We start from the raw sequence: 19,141 nt of genomic DNA on the forward strand, positions 1-19,141 counted from the left end.
CTAGATATTTGTATAGTCTTTAGCAGGATTTCTACTTCTAAGACTGAACCTGGCTAAGTGTGCAGAATTGCTCAAGTCTGAAAAGAGTTAGGTACCTGAATGTAGCTTTCCTGTGTCTTAGGTTTAGTGGTGCAAAGAGAAACCAAATACTTACTCTACCTACTCATAAGTACTAGTAAGAAAAATAAATGGGTCTCACATAATTCAAAGGCTGTGAATAATTGTGTGGCTTCTTTTTTTAAGTTTGACCCCACAAAAAAATTGGTCTCTTTAAAATTTTATATGCTGCGTTTCTGAAGGACATGTGCAACCTTGTCAGTTGGTGATGTATGACTTAGTAGTTCTCCACATGTGATTTCTTTTATGCATTTCTAATGTTTCATTTCCTTTTCAGATCTGCTAAATCTATTCTGAAGCCAAGGATAGACGACCAGTACAAGGGAAGTGTTGCTTCTTTAAATGGACATCTGCTCTCGCGGTATGGCCCAGATATCCAGTAGCAATGGATTTAAACAGCGCTCGTCACCTTCTTTGGCAGCTGCAAGGTCAAAAGATGTGGACAAAGAGGAGGCATTGCAGATGGAAGCTGAGGCATTAGCTAAGATGCAGAAAGAAAGAGGTGTAGCTGGTAATAAACAAACTTTTCATTCTTTTAGCAGCACCAGACAAAAAGCACAGAGTCATAACAAACAAGACCATGATCTCATGGTGTTTCCAGAGTCTGATGCCAAGAGCATGGAAGATAAACTAAGTACCATTGACATAGAGAAGCTTACTCATGCTGAACTAGAGAAGCTGCTGCTGGATGACAGTTTTGAATCTAGTAAAGTACCTACGTTACCAGCAAGTCCTATTTTGAGCCCATCTGTGTCTTCGCAATTTTATCTTGGGCCTATGGGTCAGAGAAGACAGTGGATGCCTGGGATACCAGCACCTGTGACATGCACTTTACCTCCTATTTACCCCTCAGCTTCTTACACAAAACAGACTGGTGTATTTCAGAATGGATTCCATCCAAGTATGTCCTCCTATCACTCTAGAGAACCTATTTATCTTGGTCTTCCAAGACAGTCGCAATACATTTCATACCCATTGGCAGCTACTGCACCTTTCCATCCAGCAGGAAGCCTACCTATATATCCTCCCGTAATTACACCAGAAATGGCAAAAGTATTTGACAAAATTGCAAGCACCTCAGAATTTCTGAAAAATGGGAAGTCAAGCACGGACTTAGAAATGAGTGCTATAAAGTCTGCGGTTTCTAACCTACCAGCCTCAGAAAGCTGCAGGGATGTTAGTAAATTTGATTGGTTAGATTTGGATCCCCTAAGTAAACCAAAAGTGGATAATGTGGAGGCTTTAACTAAGGCAGACGATGGAGAGAGGGCTTCAAGTATGACTGCTGAAGATCCATGGGATGCTGTGCTGTTAGAAGAAAAGCTGTTAGTAACTTGTCATCTGGAAAGAAAAGTTAATGGGAAATCTTCTGGAGCAACAGTTACAAGGAGCCAGTCCTTAAACATGCGAACAACTCAACTTGCAAAGTTACAGGGCCAAACGTCACAGGTATGTAAATCAGTATTTTTAAATTGCAGTATGATAGCAAAGATTAATCACAGTATTTAAAGACACTTTATGGTCTGGATTTGCTTGCTAAATATCACTTGGCTTGAGCAGTGTCCAAGTAGTGTGATGTTACTGGTGTGTGTATGTATTAGTGATATTCACAAAATTGAGCATTACTACTGAACTAAATCCCAGAATAACTGGCCTTGTCTAATCTTTCCACATTTACTGAGGAAACTGCTGTTTTTCAACACACTACAAAAAGAAATGGAAATAATCTTCAGAACAATTAAGTATTTAAATCATATTGATAAATATATAAATTAATAAGCGATCCACATGATACTGCAAAATAAAAAGATGATGAGTTAGACACTGAAAGCTTTATCTTGAGCAGCCTTTATCTCAGATTTTGAAAAAAAATAATTTTTTTGCCTTATATTTGAACATGTCAGCTTTTTAAAAAAAAAAAAAAAAGGTAGAATAGAAAGGTGGCATAGTCAAAACTCTCTTCTGCTCTCCCAGTATCACTTGTGGTATTTCACAGGACTGCTATAATTCTCTTTCATAGGTAGAAAGCTTTCCTTCTGTGCAGGAATGCTAGAGATCATAACCGAACTTTTTGGTTATACTGTCCTGGAAGGTGGGATGCCTGTTGGGTCAGAAACCCTGTACTTCTGTTCTGGAAGAAGGAAAACTGTGTTTGTGTGATGTTACTTTTATCAGGCAGGGCAAAAGAGTGATTTCTGCTCTAGGATCAGGATCACTTTCATGACAAACATGTCATCAGAGGCTTTAGTTATGACACTCATCTCTTTGGACATTGAGCACATGCAGTTTATATCAAAACTAAACTACAGCAGATGATCAATACTGTAGCAATCTCATCTGGTTAATTATGCCCTCACAAGTGCATCCTACCCTTTTCCAAATCCAGTAAATGACTGTAGGTTATTTAACTGTTCCTATCTTTTAAAATTCTTTCTGTGAGAATTCCATCATAAAACAAGACATTACATTTTAAAACATTAGTCACCTCACTAGAAAGTGAATATGAATACTTCTGTATTTTTATTTTTTGGTAGAGAGAGTACAAAGACTGAAGAAGTCTTCAGTGGAAAAGTCAACACCCTGGCAAGGGTGATAATGGCAGGAAAAATCCTATTTATAGAAACTGGTTAGAGTGGGAGGAGTAAAAGACTTGTTTGCCTTGGAGACTTTGGATTGCAGCTGCTTTGAATCTTAGGTATTGTCTTTCTAGGTGTTTTTGACAGGCTAGGTACATGCCATAAAACCCAACTGTTATCAGTCAAGGGTATTTTCCACATTGCTCCTTAATTCTTCCCGCCTCCCCAAACTGGGGGAGGTTTTTTTTCCTCAGGAAAAGGAATATTTACAGGACTTTGGCTTAAAGGGCTGTCTAAATTTCCATTGAAGTGAAATTTTTGGCCCCTCATTGGAAGGATTTCCTGTTTTTTTTCTGGGCTAGTTGTCAGTATTCTGGCAAAAGTTTAATAGAACGCCAGTGGAGAAGGACAAAAAACCCCCAAAACCCTAAACCCCCCAAACCACCTTTACCTCTGTGTTTAAGGGATCACATTTTTAACATTACATGTGTGAAGATCTTAGGTCTAACTTCGCTGTTTGGTTTTTTTTTCCCACTCACTGTTGAGCTGTGATATGTGAGCTCAATTATTTCCTAGTATTTGGAGAGGCGTGTAAATTTGAGCTCTACAGCAGTTTGCTTCTTCAGTTTGTCTTGTTATCTAGTGATGTATTTGTCAGTTTTCCAGTGATTTCTGGTTGATTGTCATGTAACTGTTGACTGGAATAGCTAGACTATATTGGATCAGTGCTTCTGAGGTGTTGTCTGTCAAAAGTAATATTTGACTGTTGCTGAGTGCAATCTGGTTTTATAAATTCCAGGGTTTTTTTCAAGAATGTAGAATTTAAAAGGGCTGTTCCCGTTCAATGGGTCCAATCCCATGCTATTTGCAGATCATGTGTTAACTGATTCATAAAATGCTCAAGCTCTGTCTTCACATGTGGTCTTTTTCTCCTGCTACTTTTGATTTAAAGGCTGTTCCAGATCCTCACTGTCCTCATCAGTCTTAGGAAATCTTTTTCTTAACGGAATGGAACAGCAGGTATTTAAGATAAAGAACCATTTTGATATTTATCTCAACATGTTATAAGAGACAGTGATTTTTGTCAGCTTTCATTGCAAGCTCAGTGTGATAGCTTCTCTTTCCTGTCACTTCTTTTTGAAGATGACTTATGAGAATTTTAGTTCTCTGTGTGAGAGCACATGTACAGTGGCTTGAATAAACCCTCATTACAGGTAGGGGCATCCTGCTTGATACATTTATTGCATTTGCTTTATTCATGATGGCATCACAACAGCACATATCAATCCTCTAATCAATTAATATAGCTGATTTTCTTAAGCCACCATCTTTTTCAAACAAGTTCTTAGTTTATAGCAGACTCCTGGAGAGAATGCCCACCTGAAGGTTTGACATTTACTTTCCGCTTGTGTTCTTCCAGTTTGTGGTTAACTAGTTTTGGCATAATACTCCAGTTCTAGTCTGTATTATAAAGTTAGCTGATGATACAAGACTAAATTATCAGCAGGGTTGTTTCTGCTGCTTGTGCTGAGTTATTAAAGATGATAATAAATAGATTTAAAGGTGAGTCTCTCAAATGGATGTCCTTTCAGCATAACCTGTGGCTTTTGGTTTATCTTTTGCCCATCGTGTGGTGCTACTTTATTTTCCAGTTCAAATAATTTTCCATCTGGTATAGTAGGAAGCTGAGTTATGTAGCCTCTATTTTTGGCAGTTCTCTTGTATTTTATCCCATTTACCTCCAGGTATTTATTTCTTTCAAAGTATATTCTGAAGTCTTGCACTCTAACTAGCCTGGATCACTTTTTTCCCTTGAATAACTCATAGTCTCACTGCCCCTTTAAACAAAGCTATTAATAAAAATTTTTAGTCATATATTTTGATTCTATCATATTATATTTAATCCCTTGAATCAATAGATTGCTTTGAGTTTTGCTTCATATTTGATGAAGTATCTATGTATTCGGTATTCCTCTTTAAATACTTCAGTGTTTGTTACTCTCCTTTCTGAAAACAGAGGCAAAATCATCATTTTGTCCTATTTTAGGTATTGTCTTCTCTACCTTTCCTCTCTACAGAGCTGAAGAGTCTTGTGCCTTTATATACTTCTGGGATTTAATTTAACTTGACTTTTGGTAATTTACTGGGTTTTGGGTTTGCTTTTTATTGTTAAGAGTAATTGTGTTTGCAGACCAATTCTATTTTTGCAGGCTGTGCTGATTTGAACTGTTTATCTAGTTTGGCCTGAAGTCCTTTCTTACAAGTTATTTCCTGTTTGACTGATAGCTTTTGCACCTCTTAGCTTTGCTCATCTGGAAGTTAAAGAAATTCAAATCCTACTTGTTGCTCAAAACCCTAATCATCTGAATCCAGTGGATTTTAGATAGATTTATTAGTTTATCAAAGTTTGTCCTCCTGAAATTATCTTCCAAAAAGTGATTAAAAATTAGTATTGAAATTAAACTAAAAAAGCAAGAAGGTATTTAATGTACTTAATTTTCCACCAGGAGGTAATTTGCAGCAATGTGTATTTGTAATAACATTAGGTTTCTCTCCTTAGCCAAATGTGACCCTGAGGTCAACTATGGGTAACCAAATAAGCTTTTTTTTTTTTCTTTGCTCATTACATTAGAATTTATTGTTTACCCTGGCTAAGCTTGTATGTGTACAAATGCCTTGTAGTTCCCTAAACTTCTTTGGATTTAAGGGCGTAATAGCCTGCAAATTTTGCTGTAAATAATTCAAAAGTGTCACATAGTGGCATAAAGTGGCAACGTTGCATCACTGGTGTGACTTCATTTTAAGTAATCCCCTTGTGTAGTGCTTTTATACTGTGGTTAGAGTTGCAAAGTGCTTTGAGTACTTACTTGTAGTATTACTTAACTTCTTTAAAAAGAGTTCCTACATAAAGAAAATTTAACATTTGTATAGCCAGCTTCTTGATTTGAAATGATTGAGTTTTGTGTTGTGTGCTGCTCAGCAGTTAGCTGAATCTTTGTCAGGTGTTTACCTTTCACTTGGTCTGTTAACTTCCTGTTTCCTTGTATGATTGTATGATTTTTTTTTTGTTATTGTGTAATTGCTTAAAGAATACATGTACTAGATACAATTGCACAGGTTTGCCAGCAGGTTTTGTGCAGTTGCGCAGAAGTATTTTTATGTGATAGAACTTGTCTGAGATGTTGGAATAGAAGAACCTTTTTAAGTTTAAGGTATTATACATGCTCCTGAATTTCATTCCAGGCTTTGTGGCTTTACAGCTTCCTGCTCTAACAGCTTCCCATGGTATGGCTAATCCCCAGTTATATAGAATTTATCCTTTTGAACTGATCAGTGTTCATCAAACCAATATTTTAGCTGAGATAACTAGGTTTAAATGCAACTAAAGTGGCAATTATGAGTTGCACATATTACCCTTCTAAGTTTATGCTATACTGTTTAAACAAGTTAATTTGAGAAAAAAAAAAAATGCTAAAAGGAAAAGACCTGACAGTCCCTATCTCTACGTGTTACAGATTTGACCCCTTTTCTGAGGCAGTCTAATTTGACTATATTGTCTGGTATGATCTAATGAAATCAGATGCTCAGCTAACTTTGTCAGCTAATAATAGATAACCCACATACTAGTTAAGTGATTAGTCACTATTTCAAAGATGAATAAATTGTGATGATTTTCAGAAAAAGTATAGTGCAGTCTGCTTTATTTTCTGGACTCCTGGGTGGATTAAAGGTTTCTATAAGCATTATAAAAGCTCTGGATGTAAAAATGTAACTAGTCAGAAGGCTTCATCTCTGTGTGCAATGACCCTGCGTTGGACATGAGCAAACTCTTCAAGGTCAATTTATTCTAGGGAGTATCTGGTTGGAGTTTCACGAGTGCTTCAGGCTAGTGGTGGCTGTTAGACTACAGACGATTGAGTTCTACCTCAAGCCCACTGGCTGTTCCAGCAGCTCTCTGCTTTTTGCTTACACTAGCATTTTTATGGCTGTATTGTGAATTGGATCAGAAACAGATACAAATTAATAACTGCTGCAGTTTTCTGTTTGTTTGGGGTTTTTTAAGTTTATTAGATTTTATTCTTTGAAACTGCAGTTATCTTAGCAATTCTTTTTTAGATTGGGTACTGTAGAGGTGGTGGTGGGTGCATATGGCATAAGGGATTAAAACAGCAGTAATTTGGTACCACGAGATTAGTTCTGAGTTTAGCGTTCTGAATGCTACTTCCTTCCGGTGTACAATTTATCTTTTCCTGCTTTGTAGGAAAAGGTAAACATGGGCAGAACTGATGTGCAATGGTTGATTCTGGGACTATACTGAAGGCTGAATCGCAGAAGTGGCGGAAAAAACATTTGTCTGTCTTCCTCCTCTGGTTCAGCAAAATCTAGGCAAATTCTAATGCAACAGGTCACTGCAAGCATAACAGTTCCTGAGCTCTCAACTTAATCTTAACTGATAATGATGCTGTCAAATAAATTTTCTGTAAAGGAGTCGCTGGTCCAGTGAATCTTTACTTTTCAACTTAGTAATGATACACATTTTTCTCCTTATAGAAGTAGACATAAAGCTAATGGTAAACCTCAGACTCCTGAAAATCTGTCATCTACACATGACTTTGCCGGCTTTAGGAATATGTTTTCAGCTATTTACATACTGTATTATCTTTGAGTTGCAGAAAGACAATGGGACCACTGGCATGCTGACAGAAAACGTGCTTCTCCAGGAAATTGAAGGGCAGAATCAAGAACTGTCAGCTTTTTCTCAAGCAGTTACAAAGTAAGAAATTACTGAACACAAATTAGCTTTTGGGAAAAAAAAAAAAGCTAAATAACTCATTTTCAGTTAGGTTGACAGGGCCAGTCGTATGTTTTTTGCTTCATGGGGTGAATTTCAGTATGTGTCCTTTTCCCTTTCCTTATCCCAGTTTTTCCTGGTTTTGTGTTGTTTGTTCAAAAATGCAACAGAGTTGTTTCGGTGTTCAATCAGGGTTTGGATTATCATAGCTCTTCTTTGTTCTTTTGGTCCTGTGACTTTCCTGTCACTTTTTTCCTTGTTTTTTATAATACTTTTTTATCCTCAAACTATTTTTCTGTATTTCCATATATCTATATCTCTATATCTCCTTATTCTACCTGTTTTTTAATACAATTTCTTTTGAAAGAATTTGAAGTCTTTTTTTCTTAGGTGATGCACCTCACTAAATCCTGTCACTCAATGCTCTCATTAAATGCTCTCATTTTTATTGCTTCCACAACTGGAATTCTGTAACAAATAAAACCTTCAAACTTGTTCCTGCTTTGATCAGGTGGTGAGGTTTCTTAAAGGTCATACCAAAGAAGATGGGACTTGACAGCCTAGAATACTCCTTCTGTTTTTTTGCTTACTGCCACAATTTAATGAGTTTGGGGTTTTTTTGCTTTATTCCTAGAGAAGACAATCTTGGAGTCTTGCCTTTTTTCCTCTCAAGATCAAAATCCAAGACATAATGGGGGAAATAGAGATCTTTGAATCTGAAGGATAACAGCCACTTTTTAAAACAGGATTGTTTATGAAATGAAAAGCCAACTCCATAAAACCATTGGGAAGTCATATACCTGTGAAACTTACTGATGAACAACATTAAGACAAAGCTCACATAAAAAAGACTTGTTGCAACAGTTTCTAGTTAAATCTAATTGTTGCCCTTTCTTTCAAGACCCAGTCCTTAAAATGCTGATGGATTTTTGACTGGGCAACTTTTGCTACAGGGATTCCTTTCTTTTTTTCCCATTCATGCTATCATCAGGAATCAAGGTGATGAAATAGATGACTGTTATAGATGAGTTCTGTTCTTGATCTGCTATAATACTGCTTTAATGTTGGCAGAAAGTTAAGGTTAAATTATTTTATCCATGTTAAATAGCAGAAAATAAAAAGCAGCTATCAAAGTACTGTCTATTCATTACTAGGTGAATTTTTTATACTGTTTGTGTCCTAAATAAAAGCCTTTCCCTTAATTTAGGCCTCTTAACTTCTACAACTTGGAATAACTACCTTCTGCATAGTATCTAAGTTCAGATTAGACTGCTGAAAATTGAAACTTGTAAAGAGTTTTGTGGCCTTTTGTACATAAAAGAAATTACTCTTTTTTTTTTTTTTTTTAAACTAATTTTTCGCAAATGCTATGGATTAGCTTTTTAAAAACTGTCTTGGAGCTTAGTTTCTGCAGAAGCTGGATATGTCCTGTAAGCATTGACCTATTAAATATTTTAATCTGTATGGAAAATCTGCCTAATTTTTTTCCTGTCTAACTACTACTTGTATAATTACTGTGGGCAGTGATCTGTTGAGAGTAGAAAAATTAAATGGTGTTTTGTACATACAATTTAGGTAAAGAGTACAATTTAGGTAGTCTTTACTGTTCTAGCTTGTGGTTATTACCATGTTATTTTGCTGTAGTCTTAGACTTATCCATTGCAGTGTTTCATAAACCTTCTCTACTTTCAGATTGAGGACCAAGTTTCCTTATGCTAATCAGCAAACAAATCCAGGCTTTGTGCTGAGTCCAATCATGCTGCAGAGAAATATAAGCGGGGAGAGTGCCAGTATCAAGGTTTCTATAGAAATCGAAGAGTTCCAGCAACCAGTAACTTTTACGTGTGATGGTATGTTTCTGCTTTTTAAATTGGAGTTTGCTTGTAAGACTTAGAATGGTGGTTTAAGACTGTACACTCAGTCTAGGCTAGTGGCTTTCAGTTTTTGCAGTCCCTGGGTCTCAGGTGCATGGGTTGCTTGTGGGGAATGTGGAAGAAGTAAATGAAGGAAGAACCTAATTCTAGGTCAGTGCCTCCATCAGAAAATATTTAGAAGCTGACAAAGTGTAACTTTTTTTAAAAAGGAAAGCCAAGCAAACCAGAACCACTATTCTATCCACAGCTGGGAATGTTAAAACAGTTTTTCAAGAGTTTGACCTACTTTATGGTAATTGAGGGGACAACGACACCAGGACTGAGATTCTTAACTTTTAATTTAATTTTTTATTTCAATGCTCTAACACGTGGCTAAATAAATTCTTGCAGGCTATCTGAAAATTCAGACAAATTGCTGTTGGGAAATAAGAATGAACACTGAAATTGTCTATTACTTGACTTCAACATATGCTTATGCACACAAACACTAAAATAATACTGTTGTGATGTGCCACAACTAGCTGGTCCAGTTTTGTGGGTAACCAGGAGTATTAGTTGGACTGGAACTTCTAGGTTTGCCTTGTTACTGTACATAAATTCATATTATCTGTGCAGTCAAGACTGCACAGCCTGTTTGTATTAAAGGCTGTAACTCTGGATGCTATCAACTGCTCGCAGTTCTTGGTGATAAAGTAGCTGATAATAAATTACCTCAGGAGCAACTTACTTTCTAGCCTCTATACTGCTGTAGTCTCTTAGCCCTTGTGAGCATTCCCATTCCCAGATGGTGTCACCTGGTAGTGGGTCTGTGCTGTGGTGTTCTGTTTATTATTTGGTTCTCTATCTGTAGCACTAGATGCTTTGGAGTTGGTTGTTCTCAGAAGAGATGAAGTTGCTCTATTACTCACTTAAACAAGCTGCTCTAATGGAAAACAAGCTCTCAATGCATAAGTGTTTTCATTCTATATTAATTTGCTGGGCCTTCGAGTTATTCTGCTGTGATTTAATACTCTTTTGTTAAGAAATGAGGTGGACTGTAAGTGTAGCCTAGGAAGGGTTTCTGCTCTTCATTCTTAAGATTACACTTTCCTAATATTACAGGCTTAATCCTTTCCTACAAAAGGCTTTGGTAGTGTAGCTAAAATGTTATGGCATCGGCCCTTTATTTCTAGAAGTTTTGTGAATACCTTGGAATGTGTTTTGTATTCTAGCCCCACATCTTACTCTTTGTGCTTTCTGCTCTCTTCCTTTTTCTGATGCTGAAATTAATCACAGTTAAACTGCTTGTCTTCTGTAGGTAGTGAAAGATAGGTATCTGTAGCTCATATGTGGTTAGTAGTAGGCATATTTAAAGTTACTGTCTTCCTTTAATTCCTTCTGTTCTTGGTCAAGTTCTTGCATACCTTAGCATCCTAATGCTAGAACTACTTTAGTGTGGCTTTCAGTCCTGCTCAGAAGGAGCTGCAGTCTTTCAGTATTCTGACAACTCAATGTGTAGAAAGGACCCAGGAGTGAAACAGATGAACTTCAGAGCTTATTTGGGTATACCTATTCATTTTGCATTTGTTTATTAGACTTTACATGGAAGTACAAGTCTACCTGAGCAATCATTGCGTGTCAGCAAGAAATGAATGTCTTTCAAAAAGATGGAGGGCAGGAAAAAGGTGGTAACATCTTTGCATTACTCCACTAGGCTTTGCAGGACTGGCAGACCTTTGTCAATGCAGCCTGTGACTATAACCCATAAACTGTTACTGCACCTTTTTTCTCTATCAACCACCATATTCTCTGCTGAAGGTAGTATAGCAGTTTCACTCTAGATCAATAATAAGTTAAATAGTCTTAATAATGAGTTAAATCATGTTTCTGAATTCATACTACTTATTATTCCTTGTTCTTGAATTCCACATACTCATTCTTCAGATGCTATCAAATACCTCTATGCTTGTAATAATTAAGTCATCGGAGATGAAGCACTTGTGGTATCTTGTGGAAAAGATTATTGTGGCGTTACCTCTCTATATCCACCATAGTAGTAACATTTCTTTCTTTACAAAAAAGAAAAGTCCAGAAAACTAGGAAGGCCCCTGGAGGGGGGAAAAAAAATCTACTCTGAAGGTACTGATTAAAAACAATGCGTTTATACAGTGTTTTTTACAGAGTTTTGAGGCACTTAGTGACATTGGTTGCAAATGATTTAAAGAAGATCAGAAACTAGGTAGGGAGTGGTAGAGAGCATTTTGTACTTAAAACGTTTGTGGTGTTAAAACATATCTATGGATTTTTTGTCAGTGACAGCTGGTAGCTGTGGGCAAATGAATTTTGGGTTTGACTAGGATTCTTTCGTTTGTTCTGTAGTTGCTGGATGGCAGAGAAAGACTTTTCGAAAAAGCATTTGGAGCCTGATGTGAAAGTACTAGTAGTTAAGAGTTGCTTTTTGCAAAGGCTTGGTGATGCTTACTAAGATCTGATCTGTACAATGTGGAAACTGCCCTAGACAAATGGAAAGGAAAAAGCAAAAAGAACTTTCAGTAGGATTTGCCTCTGCTACAGCTGATACTTCCTCAAAAACAGAACAAATAGAGAAGTTCCATCTCCAACTCTTCAGATAATGATTTTTAAAGTCTAAGCAGCTCTGGGATCACTTACCTGTTTGAATTCCTTACTAAATAAGACAAATCTATAATGAAAAAAAAAGCTATCCTCATATATAAACTCCTGAAAACAGACTGCAGACTGGTTTTTGTACTGATGGTCAAGTAACTACACTGTATCCTAATTTAAAAAGGATTTATTGTTTTCTTAAACTACGGGCAGGTTTTATAAGGTGCCTTTGTGAGAAAAAAGTGAAGATCTCAAACTATGAGATTTAGGAGATTATAGAAGCATAAGAGTCTTCTCTAAAGTATAAAAATAAATTTCATTAAATAACTACAATTTGTGGGTAAACAATGGTTAATAATACTTGCTATAGATTTATATTTAACTTTTAGATATAATTTCTTTAAACAGTGAGTTCCCCTGTTGAGCTTATAATAATGCAGGCACTTTGCTGGGTGCATGATGACTTGAATGAAGTGGACATTGGCAGCTATATCCTGAAAGTTTGTGGCCAAGAAGAAGTTTTACAGAAGTAAGCAAACTCTTTTTCATTTATATTTAACTTCGTGCTTTTTCATGGCACAGTTACTGGAAAGTGTATCTTTAACGATTAAATGTGTGAAAGCAGAAATCTTAAACATAGAAGAGTCACGCTTTGCACAAAGATCAGAAGTCTTTAGAGTTGCTCTGGGATACAGCGAAGTAGGTTCCCAACACCTTCCTAGAAATCTGTTCTAATCTGCCATCTGTTGTGTTGAACACAGGTTTTTTTTTTTTCAGATGCAGATTTCTAGAGTATTTCTGTAGATGGATGTTGTAGTTCTCAGCTGCTCTTCAAATACCAGCAACCAGGAAAAAAAATCTACCAATATTTTCTAATACTCTGAAATAATCTGTGGGGAGTTTTTTTGGTTGGTTTTGGGTTTTTTTTTTTCCAGAACTAGTGGTTTACAAATCCCCATTAGTTTTCTAGGTTACAATATTTGGTTTCAATGTTAGTCTCGGTAGTTAAGAGTTTTAGCAAAAGTATGGGTATCTGTAATAGTATACTAAGACTGCAGAAGTAAAAATCAGATCAAGAAGTGTGGTGTGGAGGTTGATTCACCATTTCCTTACTTTGAGCCAGCAGGTTGCCTTAAATATTCCCTGTGAGTTTTTTTGAAAAACGCTGCATATTTTGAGTGTAACTGTAGCTTTCTTTTGTTTAACAGTAAGCACTGTGTAGGAAGTCATGAATATATTCAGAATTGTCGGAAGTGGGATACAGAAATCAAACTGCAGCTCTTGACCCGTAGTGTAATATGCAGAGATCTGGCACGAACAGTAAGTACCTCCTAAACTGCAGCATCAATGTAAGTCTTCAAGAGTTTGGGAGTTTGCATCAGAGTGGATGGATCTGAGATGTAACCTTTTTGTGTTACAAACAAATTAGTATGTCTGCTTGGTGTTGGGAATTGTATCCTTTTATACTAAGAGGAAGTGAAATAAATACTCAACTTTTGCAAGGCAAATAATATAAGTATGGATAATGTCTCTTATTAGACTAAGTACTATAGCTGGGAAAAGTATGCAAGCATTTGGACTAAACTTGAAGCCTGAAAGAGAAGCAACAAATTTCAGAGTTAAATAAAATTTGGGAACAGTTTTTGAGTTTAATTAGATATGTATCAGACCATCAAAGAGGAAGGGAGGAATATTTGATATCTGCATAGTTAGGCACTTGATTGCTGTTTCTTCCCTCTTCCCCGTGTACCTGTTTCATAGGCTATTAATTAGTTATTTCTTTCCCCCTTTGAAGAGATTGCCTTATATCTTTACCTTTCTACTCCACAGGTATTAGTAATGAAAATTCTAAAACAGTATTACAAATTATAGAAAGGTGAGAACTGTACTTAATATCTAATACTTTATTGCAGGAAGATGATGACAGAACACCCATACATCTAACCAAACACCTCTACAAAGTAGAAAAGCCTTTCAGAGAACCTATTATAAGGTAATATTATGTGGTTATTTTAGTAATCAAGCCCACTGCTGAATTGCTGACCAAGGTTATATTATGCTCCTACGCTTGTGTTCATAACTACTATTTCTTGCAGGTCCTCTATTGAAGAGCTTCTTGATGTGTATCACAAGCAAGTTAACATAGCTCTTAAAAATGAGGTAAGGTCATTGTAAATTATTGCTGAACCAAAAGTTCGCATGAGAAGGTTTACTAATGAGATAGTTGGGATAGACTTGCAGGTATTCTTAGGGAAACTGAGATCTGAACAAGCTGTCAAAGGGAAATTTGGATTCATGGATTTTTAGGTTGCTTTTCCTCTTTTCTTGCTAGCTTTTCTTCCTAACTTTTCTTGCGAACTAATTACTACCTAATCACCACAATTGAAAATGTATCATCCAAGTCCTGGGGTGCAAAATAACCTTTTCCTCAAAAATGCTGGAGGAAATTTATTTAGGGGAATAGGAAAAGGTCTGAATCCTGACTATGTCAGTTGTTGTCAGCCATGAATGATATATTGGTAACAGATAGGAATCTACACAAAAGTGAGCAGTAATAGTTGTGTACAGTGGCAGTTGTAACTGAAGCATGTTTGGAGCACACAAGTTCTATAAAAAGTGTAATAATGTCTTATTCTGCACTATTGGATTAATTAAAAATACACTGTCAAAACCATTGTCTATTTCAGTGTATGATAAGTAGCTTAAAAAAGCTTGTATGTGAAGTAGTTTGGAGTGATTTCCCAAATGCAAAAGCTAGCTGAAGATAACCTGCTTTACTCATTTCTAAAAGGAGAAGCTTTGTTTAACTCCTTATAGTAATGTAACTTGGAGACTTAAATTCTTAAACATTAGATAACTATGTTTCTTAAACAGTTTCTATAAGAACAGTCTTGAAATGAATGACTTAATTACAATACTTTTCATTTCCACTGTGTTCATTTGCCTCTCCAGGAATGCAGGTCTGAACAAGCTGATGTCCGCTACTTACGTATTCCCTTGATGTTATTTAATTCCCTTAATGGCAATTCACCATGTTCTCAAGGGTAGTTTTGAACCCAATCTTTTTGTAGAAGTGAGATGTTGCTGCTTCTTAATATGATGGTGGTTTTATTGCTTTGCTCTTGTGGCTGCTTCAGCTTGCTTGTTTAACTGTGATTTCACAGGCTGAGGTGAGGAGTGCAAAACATCTCAATTCAGATTTACGTTCTACTCTTTCTACAGTCTTTTTGAGGATGGGAGATGTACCTTGTAGGTGATGATTATTAGGTCCAAATATCAGCAGCTGTTGTATTTGAAATGCTTTACTTCCTGAAGTGAATTCCTGTACATATTTAGAAGCTGAAGCTTGCTAATCAAAGTGAAACAGGGTAAAGAAATCCATAAATAACTTTGTACATAGCCTTTGATTTCACATTGTTGGACACTTTTAAAGTTATCTGTTGTCTTTTTATTGAGATTAATTTGAGAGCCTGTGAGGAAAATAGCAGTGGAAATTTTGCTTTTCATGTGTCAAAACAGCTGTTATCTTCAAAGTGGTAGCTTTGAAAGTATGGCTTAAATATTTACAATGTCTTCTGACTTCTATGGTTATTTTCTTACCAGAACGAAGTTAATTGTTGCCAGGTAACTCTCAATCCAACAACTTTTCAATTCAAATGGCTTCTTTGCTATCCATTTTTAGGAAGGTCATGAGAATATGTCTGGGGGGGTGGGGAGGGTGGGGGCTGGGAATTAGTGTACATCTTACTGAGAAGCTATTACACTAATCCCTCTTATTTATTTGTAAGTGCTCATAAATGATTGTGAAAGAAACCTATACATTAAGCCTTTAAACAGTTATTTTGAAGCAAGTATTTTCATTTTCTACATGTGTTCTTTGAAAATGGATCAAGACTTTGCTTATATTAAAAAACAAAACCCAAGAAGCCTAGGATAATTTAGATTTAAACTAAGTGGCCTTTCTTCTATTTGAAGAGAAGAAGGAAGGGAATATTAGGAGCATCTTGAGTTTGTCTTAAGCAGTGTACCAGCATCTTCATTCTCTGATAAGAAGCTGATTTATTCCTTTCAAAAAAGATTCCTGTTAAGTGTGCAACCCCCCCCTTCCTTTCCTTCTTCAAGATGACAGTTTGCAATTGTTTCATCTGGAAGAACCATTTAAATTAAATGATATGTAAGGCCAAAGTTGTAACAAACTTTTTTCAAAAGTGTATTAAGGTGAAGTAAAAAAGATAAAAATTCCATTATGGAAGCGACAGTATAATGTAAGCGTAATTTGAGCCTATATGTTTGTTTTAAGAGGGCTGAAATTGAAACACAGCTTCTTTAGCATTCCTTCCTCAGACTAATTGAATATCCTTTTTTTTAAACTACAATTTCTTTTTATACCATGAGGGAATTTGAGCTTAATATCTCATTAGAAAATACTTGTCTGCCAACAGCTTAATAGAAAAGTGGTTGGAAACCTGCTAATGTTTTCTGGGACCCCATTCTAGAATCTGTACTACTATGTTTTTGGCATTGATAACTGAGCTATAAGGAAGTTCTTAATACTGAGGGTTTTGTTTAATCGAATTGTTACACCACAGTTTAATGTAACTGAGATATGCATCTCATAATGAAATTTTCTTGGCAATTCATTCAAAAAAAAAAGAAAATTAAAGCAATACTGAGTTTCACAATTGTGATCAGATAAATCTGTTCTCTCATACATTCCTTATTAGAACCAGCATAAAGCAGTAGATCACGTAATTAAGACTGTCAGAAAAATCTGTTCTACATTCGATTGTGTAGAGACTCCCGCAATAACGGAATCGGTAAAGAAGCTAAGGAGGGCTGTTAATCTTCCAAGGACTAAAAATGCTGAGGTAAACTTTCACACTATAAATTGCATTCTGAGGTGTGCTTTTTAACACTAGATAAATACTATTTCATAATCTTCAGTAGTTGCAAGTACCAGCAACAGTTCTGTCAGGGTTATGTTTGTAGTTTTGGTGTTGTGTTTTGTTTTGTTTTGTTTTGCCTTTTTTACCTGGTATCTTCCATTTATTTTAACATCTCTTTGCTGTTAATGCATTAATCGCTTGCTTTTGGAATCCTTTCCTGTTCCAAACAGTGACTTTTTTAAAACTAGTTTTAAAATACTGTTTTCTGGCTCTGTAACTACAGAGCTGTGTCACAGCAGGCGCTACTAAGTCTGACCAAGGGAAACTGACAGCTAGCTCATGCCCTCTAAAATCAACACAGTTATGCTTAAAGGAGAAATTAATGTCGTGAATTTTCTGTGCAGTATTTATGTGAATAGCAATAGCATCTGAAAACTCTTAACAGTTCATGCTTCTGCATTCTTGGTCATATGGACAAAAATAAAATCTCTCAAATAACACAGATTTTCATGACAAAACTGCCTTACGATGAAGAGTTCACTTGAGCAGAATTGGTCTCAAGTCACATTGTCAAAAACAGTCATTAAATGGAGGAGTGTGCAAATAAAAAAGCTAAGTAGTCTTGTAATGCTATTTCTGTTGTCCTGCTGCCTTATTGGTGGTGATTCATGTGTTATTCTATTCATTTTCAGCTTCATCAGTTAAGTGATATATTTTTAATACTGACCAGAAGTTGCAAAATGCACAGACCAAATATAGTTGTCACAAGAACAAAAACTCTTGTAGGGAAGTGCAGAAGACATATTAAGAAAACTTAGTGAAATACAGTGTATCAAATATTTCTTCAACATTTGCTTTTTTAATAGGAGAAAGCTGTAGAAATAGATTACCCTGTAAAAATAACTTCCAAAAACAACGCTATCCCAGTAGAATTTGAAAAAGGTACTTCTTTATCAGTAAAACCCTACAATTCTCTTGTGATGAACATTGGCTTAAACAGTAATGTGTATGAAGGCGTACAGGATTGCTTTCAGAAACAAAATTGCTGTAAAAATTGGAGCCACCTGCATCTAAACCTTATGTAAGATATTGTTTGATTTTTTTTTTTTTAAGTAATTGCTTTGTGGTTGGAAGAAGTGGCCAAAAAGTAAAAGAAAACAGTAGATTGTCAAGTAGAAAATTACATGTATAGTGCTGTTTCAATAGTTTGGCATCCTGTTATCCAAAAGTACTTGGACTACTTGACAAGTATGGTGGAAACATATGGTAGTTTTTCTGAGAGGGGAAAATGATGTGATTTTTATTTTTTTCCCCTTAAGTTTCTGCATGTTTTTTATAAGAATGTGAATTTTTTTGGCAGTTAAAACTTAATGTTGACAAGCTGCTCAATTCATACACTAAAAGTGTAAGGACAGCTTTCATTTTTCTGCAGTGGTTGTGGCAAACTTCTTAGACTTTCTGTGAAGCATTAGGAATTCACTGGGTTTTGTTTTTAAATCACAAACTTGGTTTTCATTAAAAGTTTTAGTTTTATCAGAAGTTGAGTTTGGCATGAAACCCTCCCTTATTAGAAGGGAGTAAATTCCCATGATTTCTTTGTCACCTGTTGGCTTCAACAGTGTTCTTGTTGAGACTAGACATTGCTGTAATACTGCATCATGTTTAGACTTCCATTTTAGCAGACCAAGAAGCAAACACAGCAGACAGTACAAAGTAACAGTACTTGCTGTTCAGTTTTCTCAGTTGTTTAACGTTTTTTATTCAGTAAATTTATAGTAACTCTGCCTACAAAAGGTGTCTTAACAAATGCCAGAGACAAAACAGCTGTTCAGACTTAAATTACTGGGTAAGAGAGCTAACAGCTTCTGTTTTCATCTATAACAGCCCTGACCAAGTTTTATCTCTACTCAGAGAAGTTAGAGTATCCTGAGCAATATTCCAATGTACTGTGTCTTTTAAGAGTTCATAAAAGGTGTCAGAATAGTTGTGACTTGACAAAACGTGAGCTGTTGAACCTGGTGAATAGTTGCTGCATGATATGGAAATTGTGATGCTGTCAGTTAACTCTTGAGGAGCTTTGAGTAGAGAGATGTTACATAAACCCAAATATGGGCCTAATCCAGATGTTTTGTAATTTCTGTACAACATACTTAAGAGCAACAGAAAATTAATATGGGTTTCTCGGTATTGAATTCACTCTAACTTTTCTGTGTAGGTATCCTTAAAATGTGGCGATGACACTAGCAAGAGCTCATCTGGTGAGTAAAGTTTTTCAATTTTATTTAAAAACTG

At 35.9% G+C, this 19,141-nt stretch overlaps 1 protein-coding gene across 4 annotated transcripts in view; it reads left to right on the forward strand.

Annotated features, from left to right (window-relative positions):
- PIK3C2A (phosphatidylinositol-4-phosphate 3-kinase catalytic subunit type 2 alpha) overlaps positions 1-19,141 on the forward strand; it is a 75,855-nt gene that overhangs the window by 32,371 nt on the left and 24,343 nt on the right. For 3 of the 4 annotated variants that reach the window (XM_052811232.1, XM_052811231.1, XM_052811230.1), the window contains 9 exons: positions 395-1,566; positions 7,361-7,467; positions 9,178-9,335; positions 12,372-12,492; positions 13,172-13,283; positions 13,877-13,956; positions 14,060-14,123; positions 16,688-16,831; positions 19,065-19,107. In XM_052811232.1, coding sequence (XP_052667192.1) covers positions 460-1,566; positions 7,361-7,467; positions 9,178-9,335; positions 12,372-12,492; positions 13,172-13,283; positions 13,877-13,956; positions 14,060-14,123; positions 16,688-16,831; positions 19,065-19,107 — 1,936 coding nt within the window. In that variant the 5' untranslated portion in view covers positions 395-459. The remainder of the gene's footprint in view (positions 1-394; positions 1,567-7,360; positions 7,468-9,177; positions 9,336-12,371; positions 12,493-13,171; positions 13,284-13,876; positions 13,957-14,059; positions 14,124-16,687; positions 16,832-19,064; positions 19,108-19,141) is intronic. The other variant, XM_052811233.1, reaches the window with a different exon arrangement.

Source organism: Harpia harpyja, chromosome 16 (assembly GCF_026419915.1).
Source record: "Harpia harpyja isolate bHarHar1 chromosome 16, bHarHar1 primary haplotype, whole genome shotgun sequence".
Lineage (NCBI taxonomy): Eukaryota > Metazoa > Chordata > Aves > Accipitriformes > Accipitridae > Harpia > Harpia harpyja.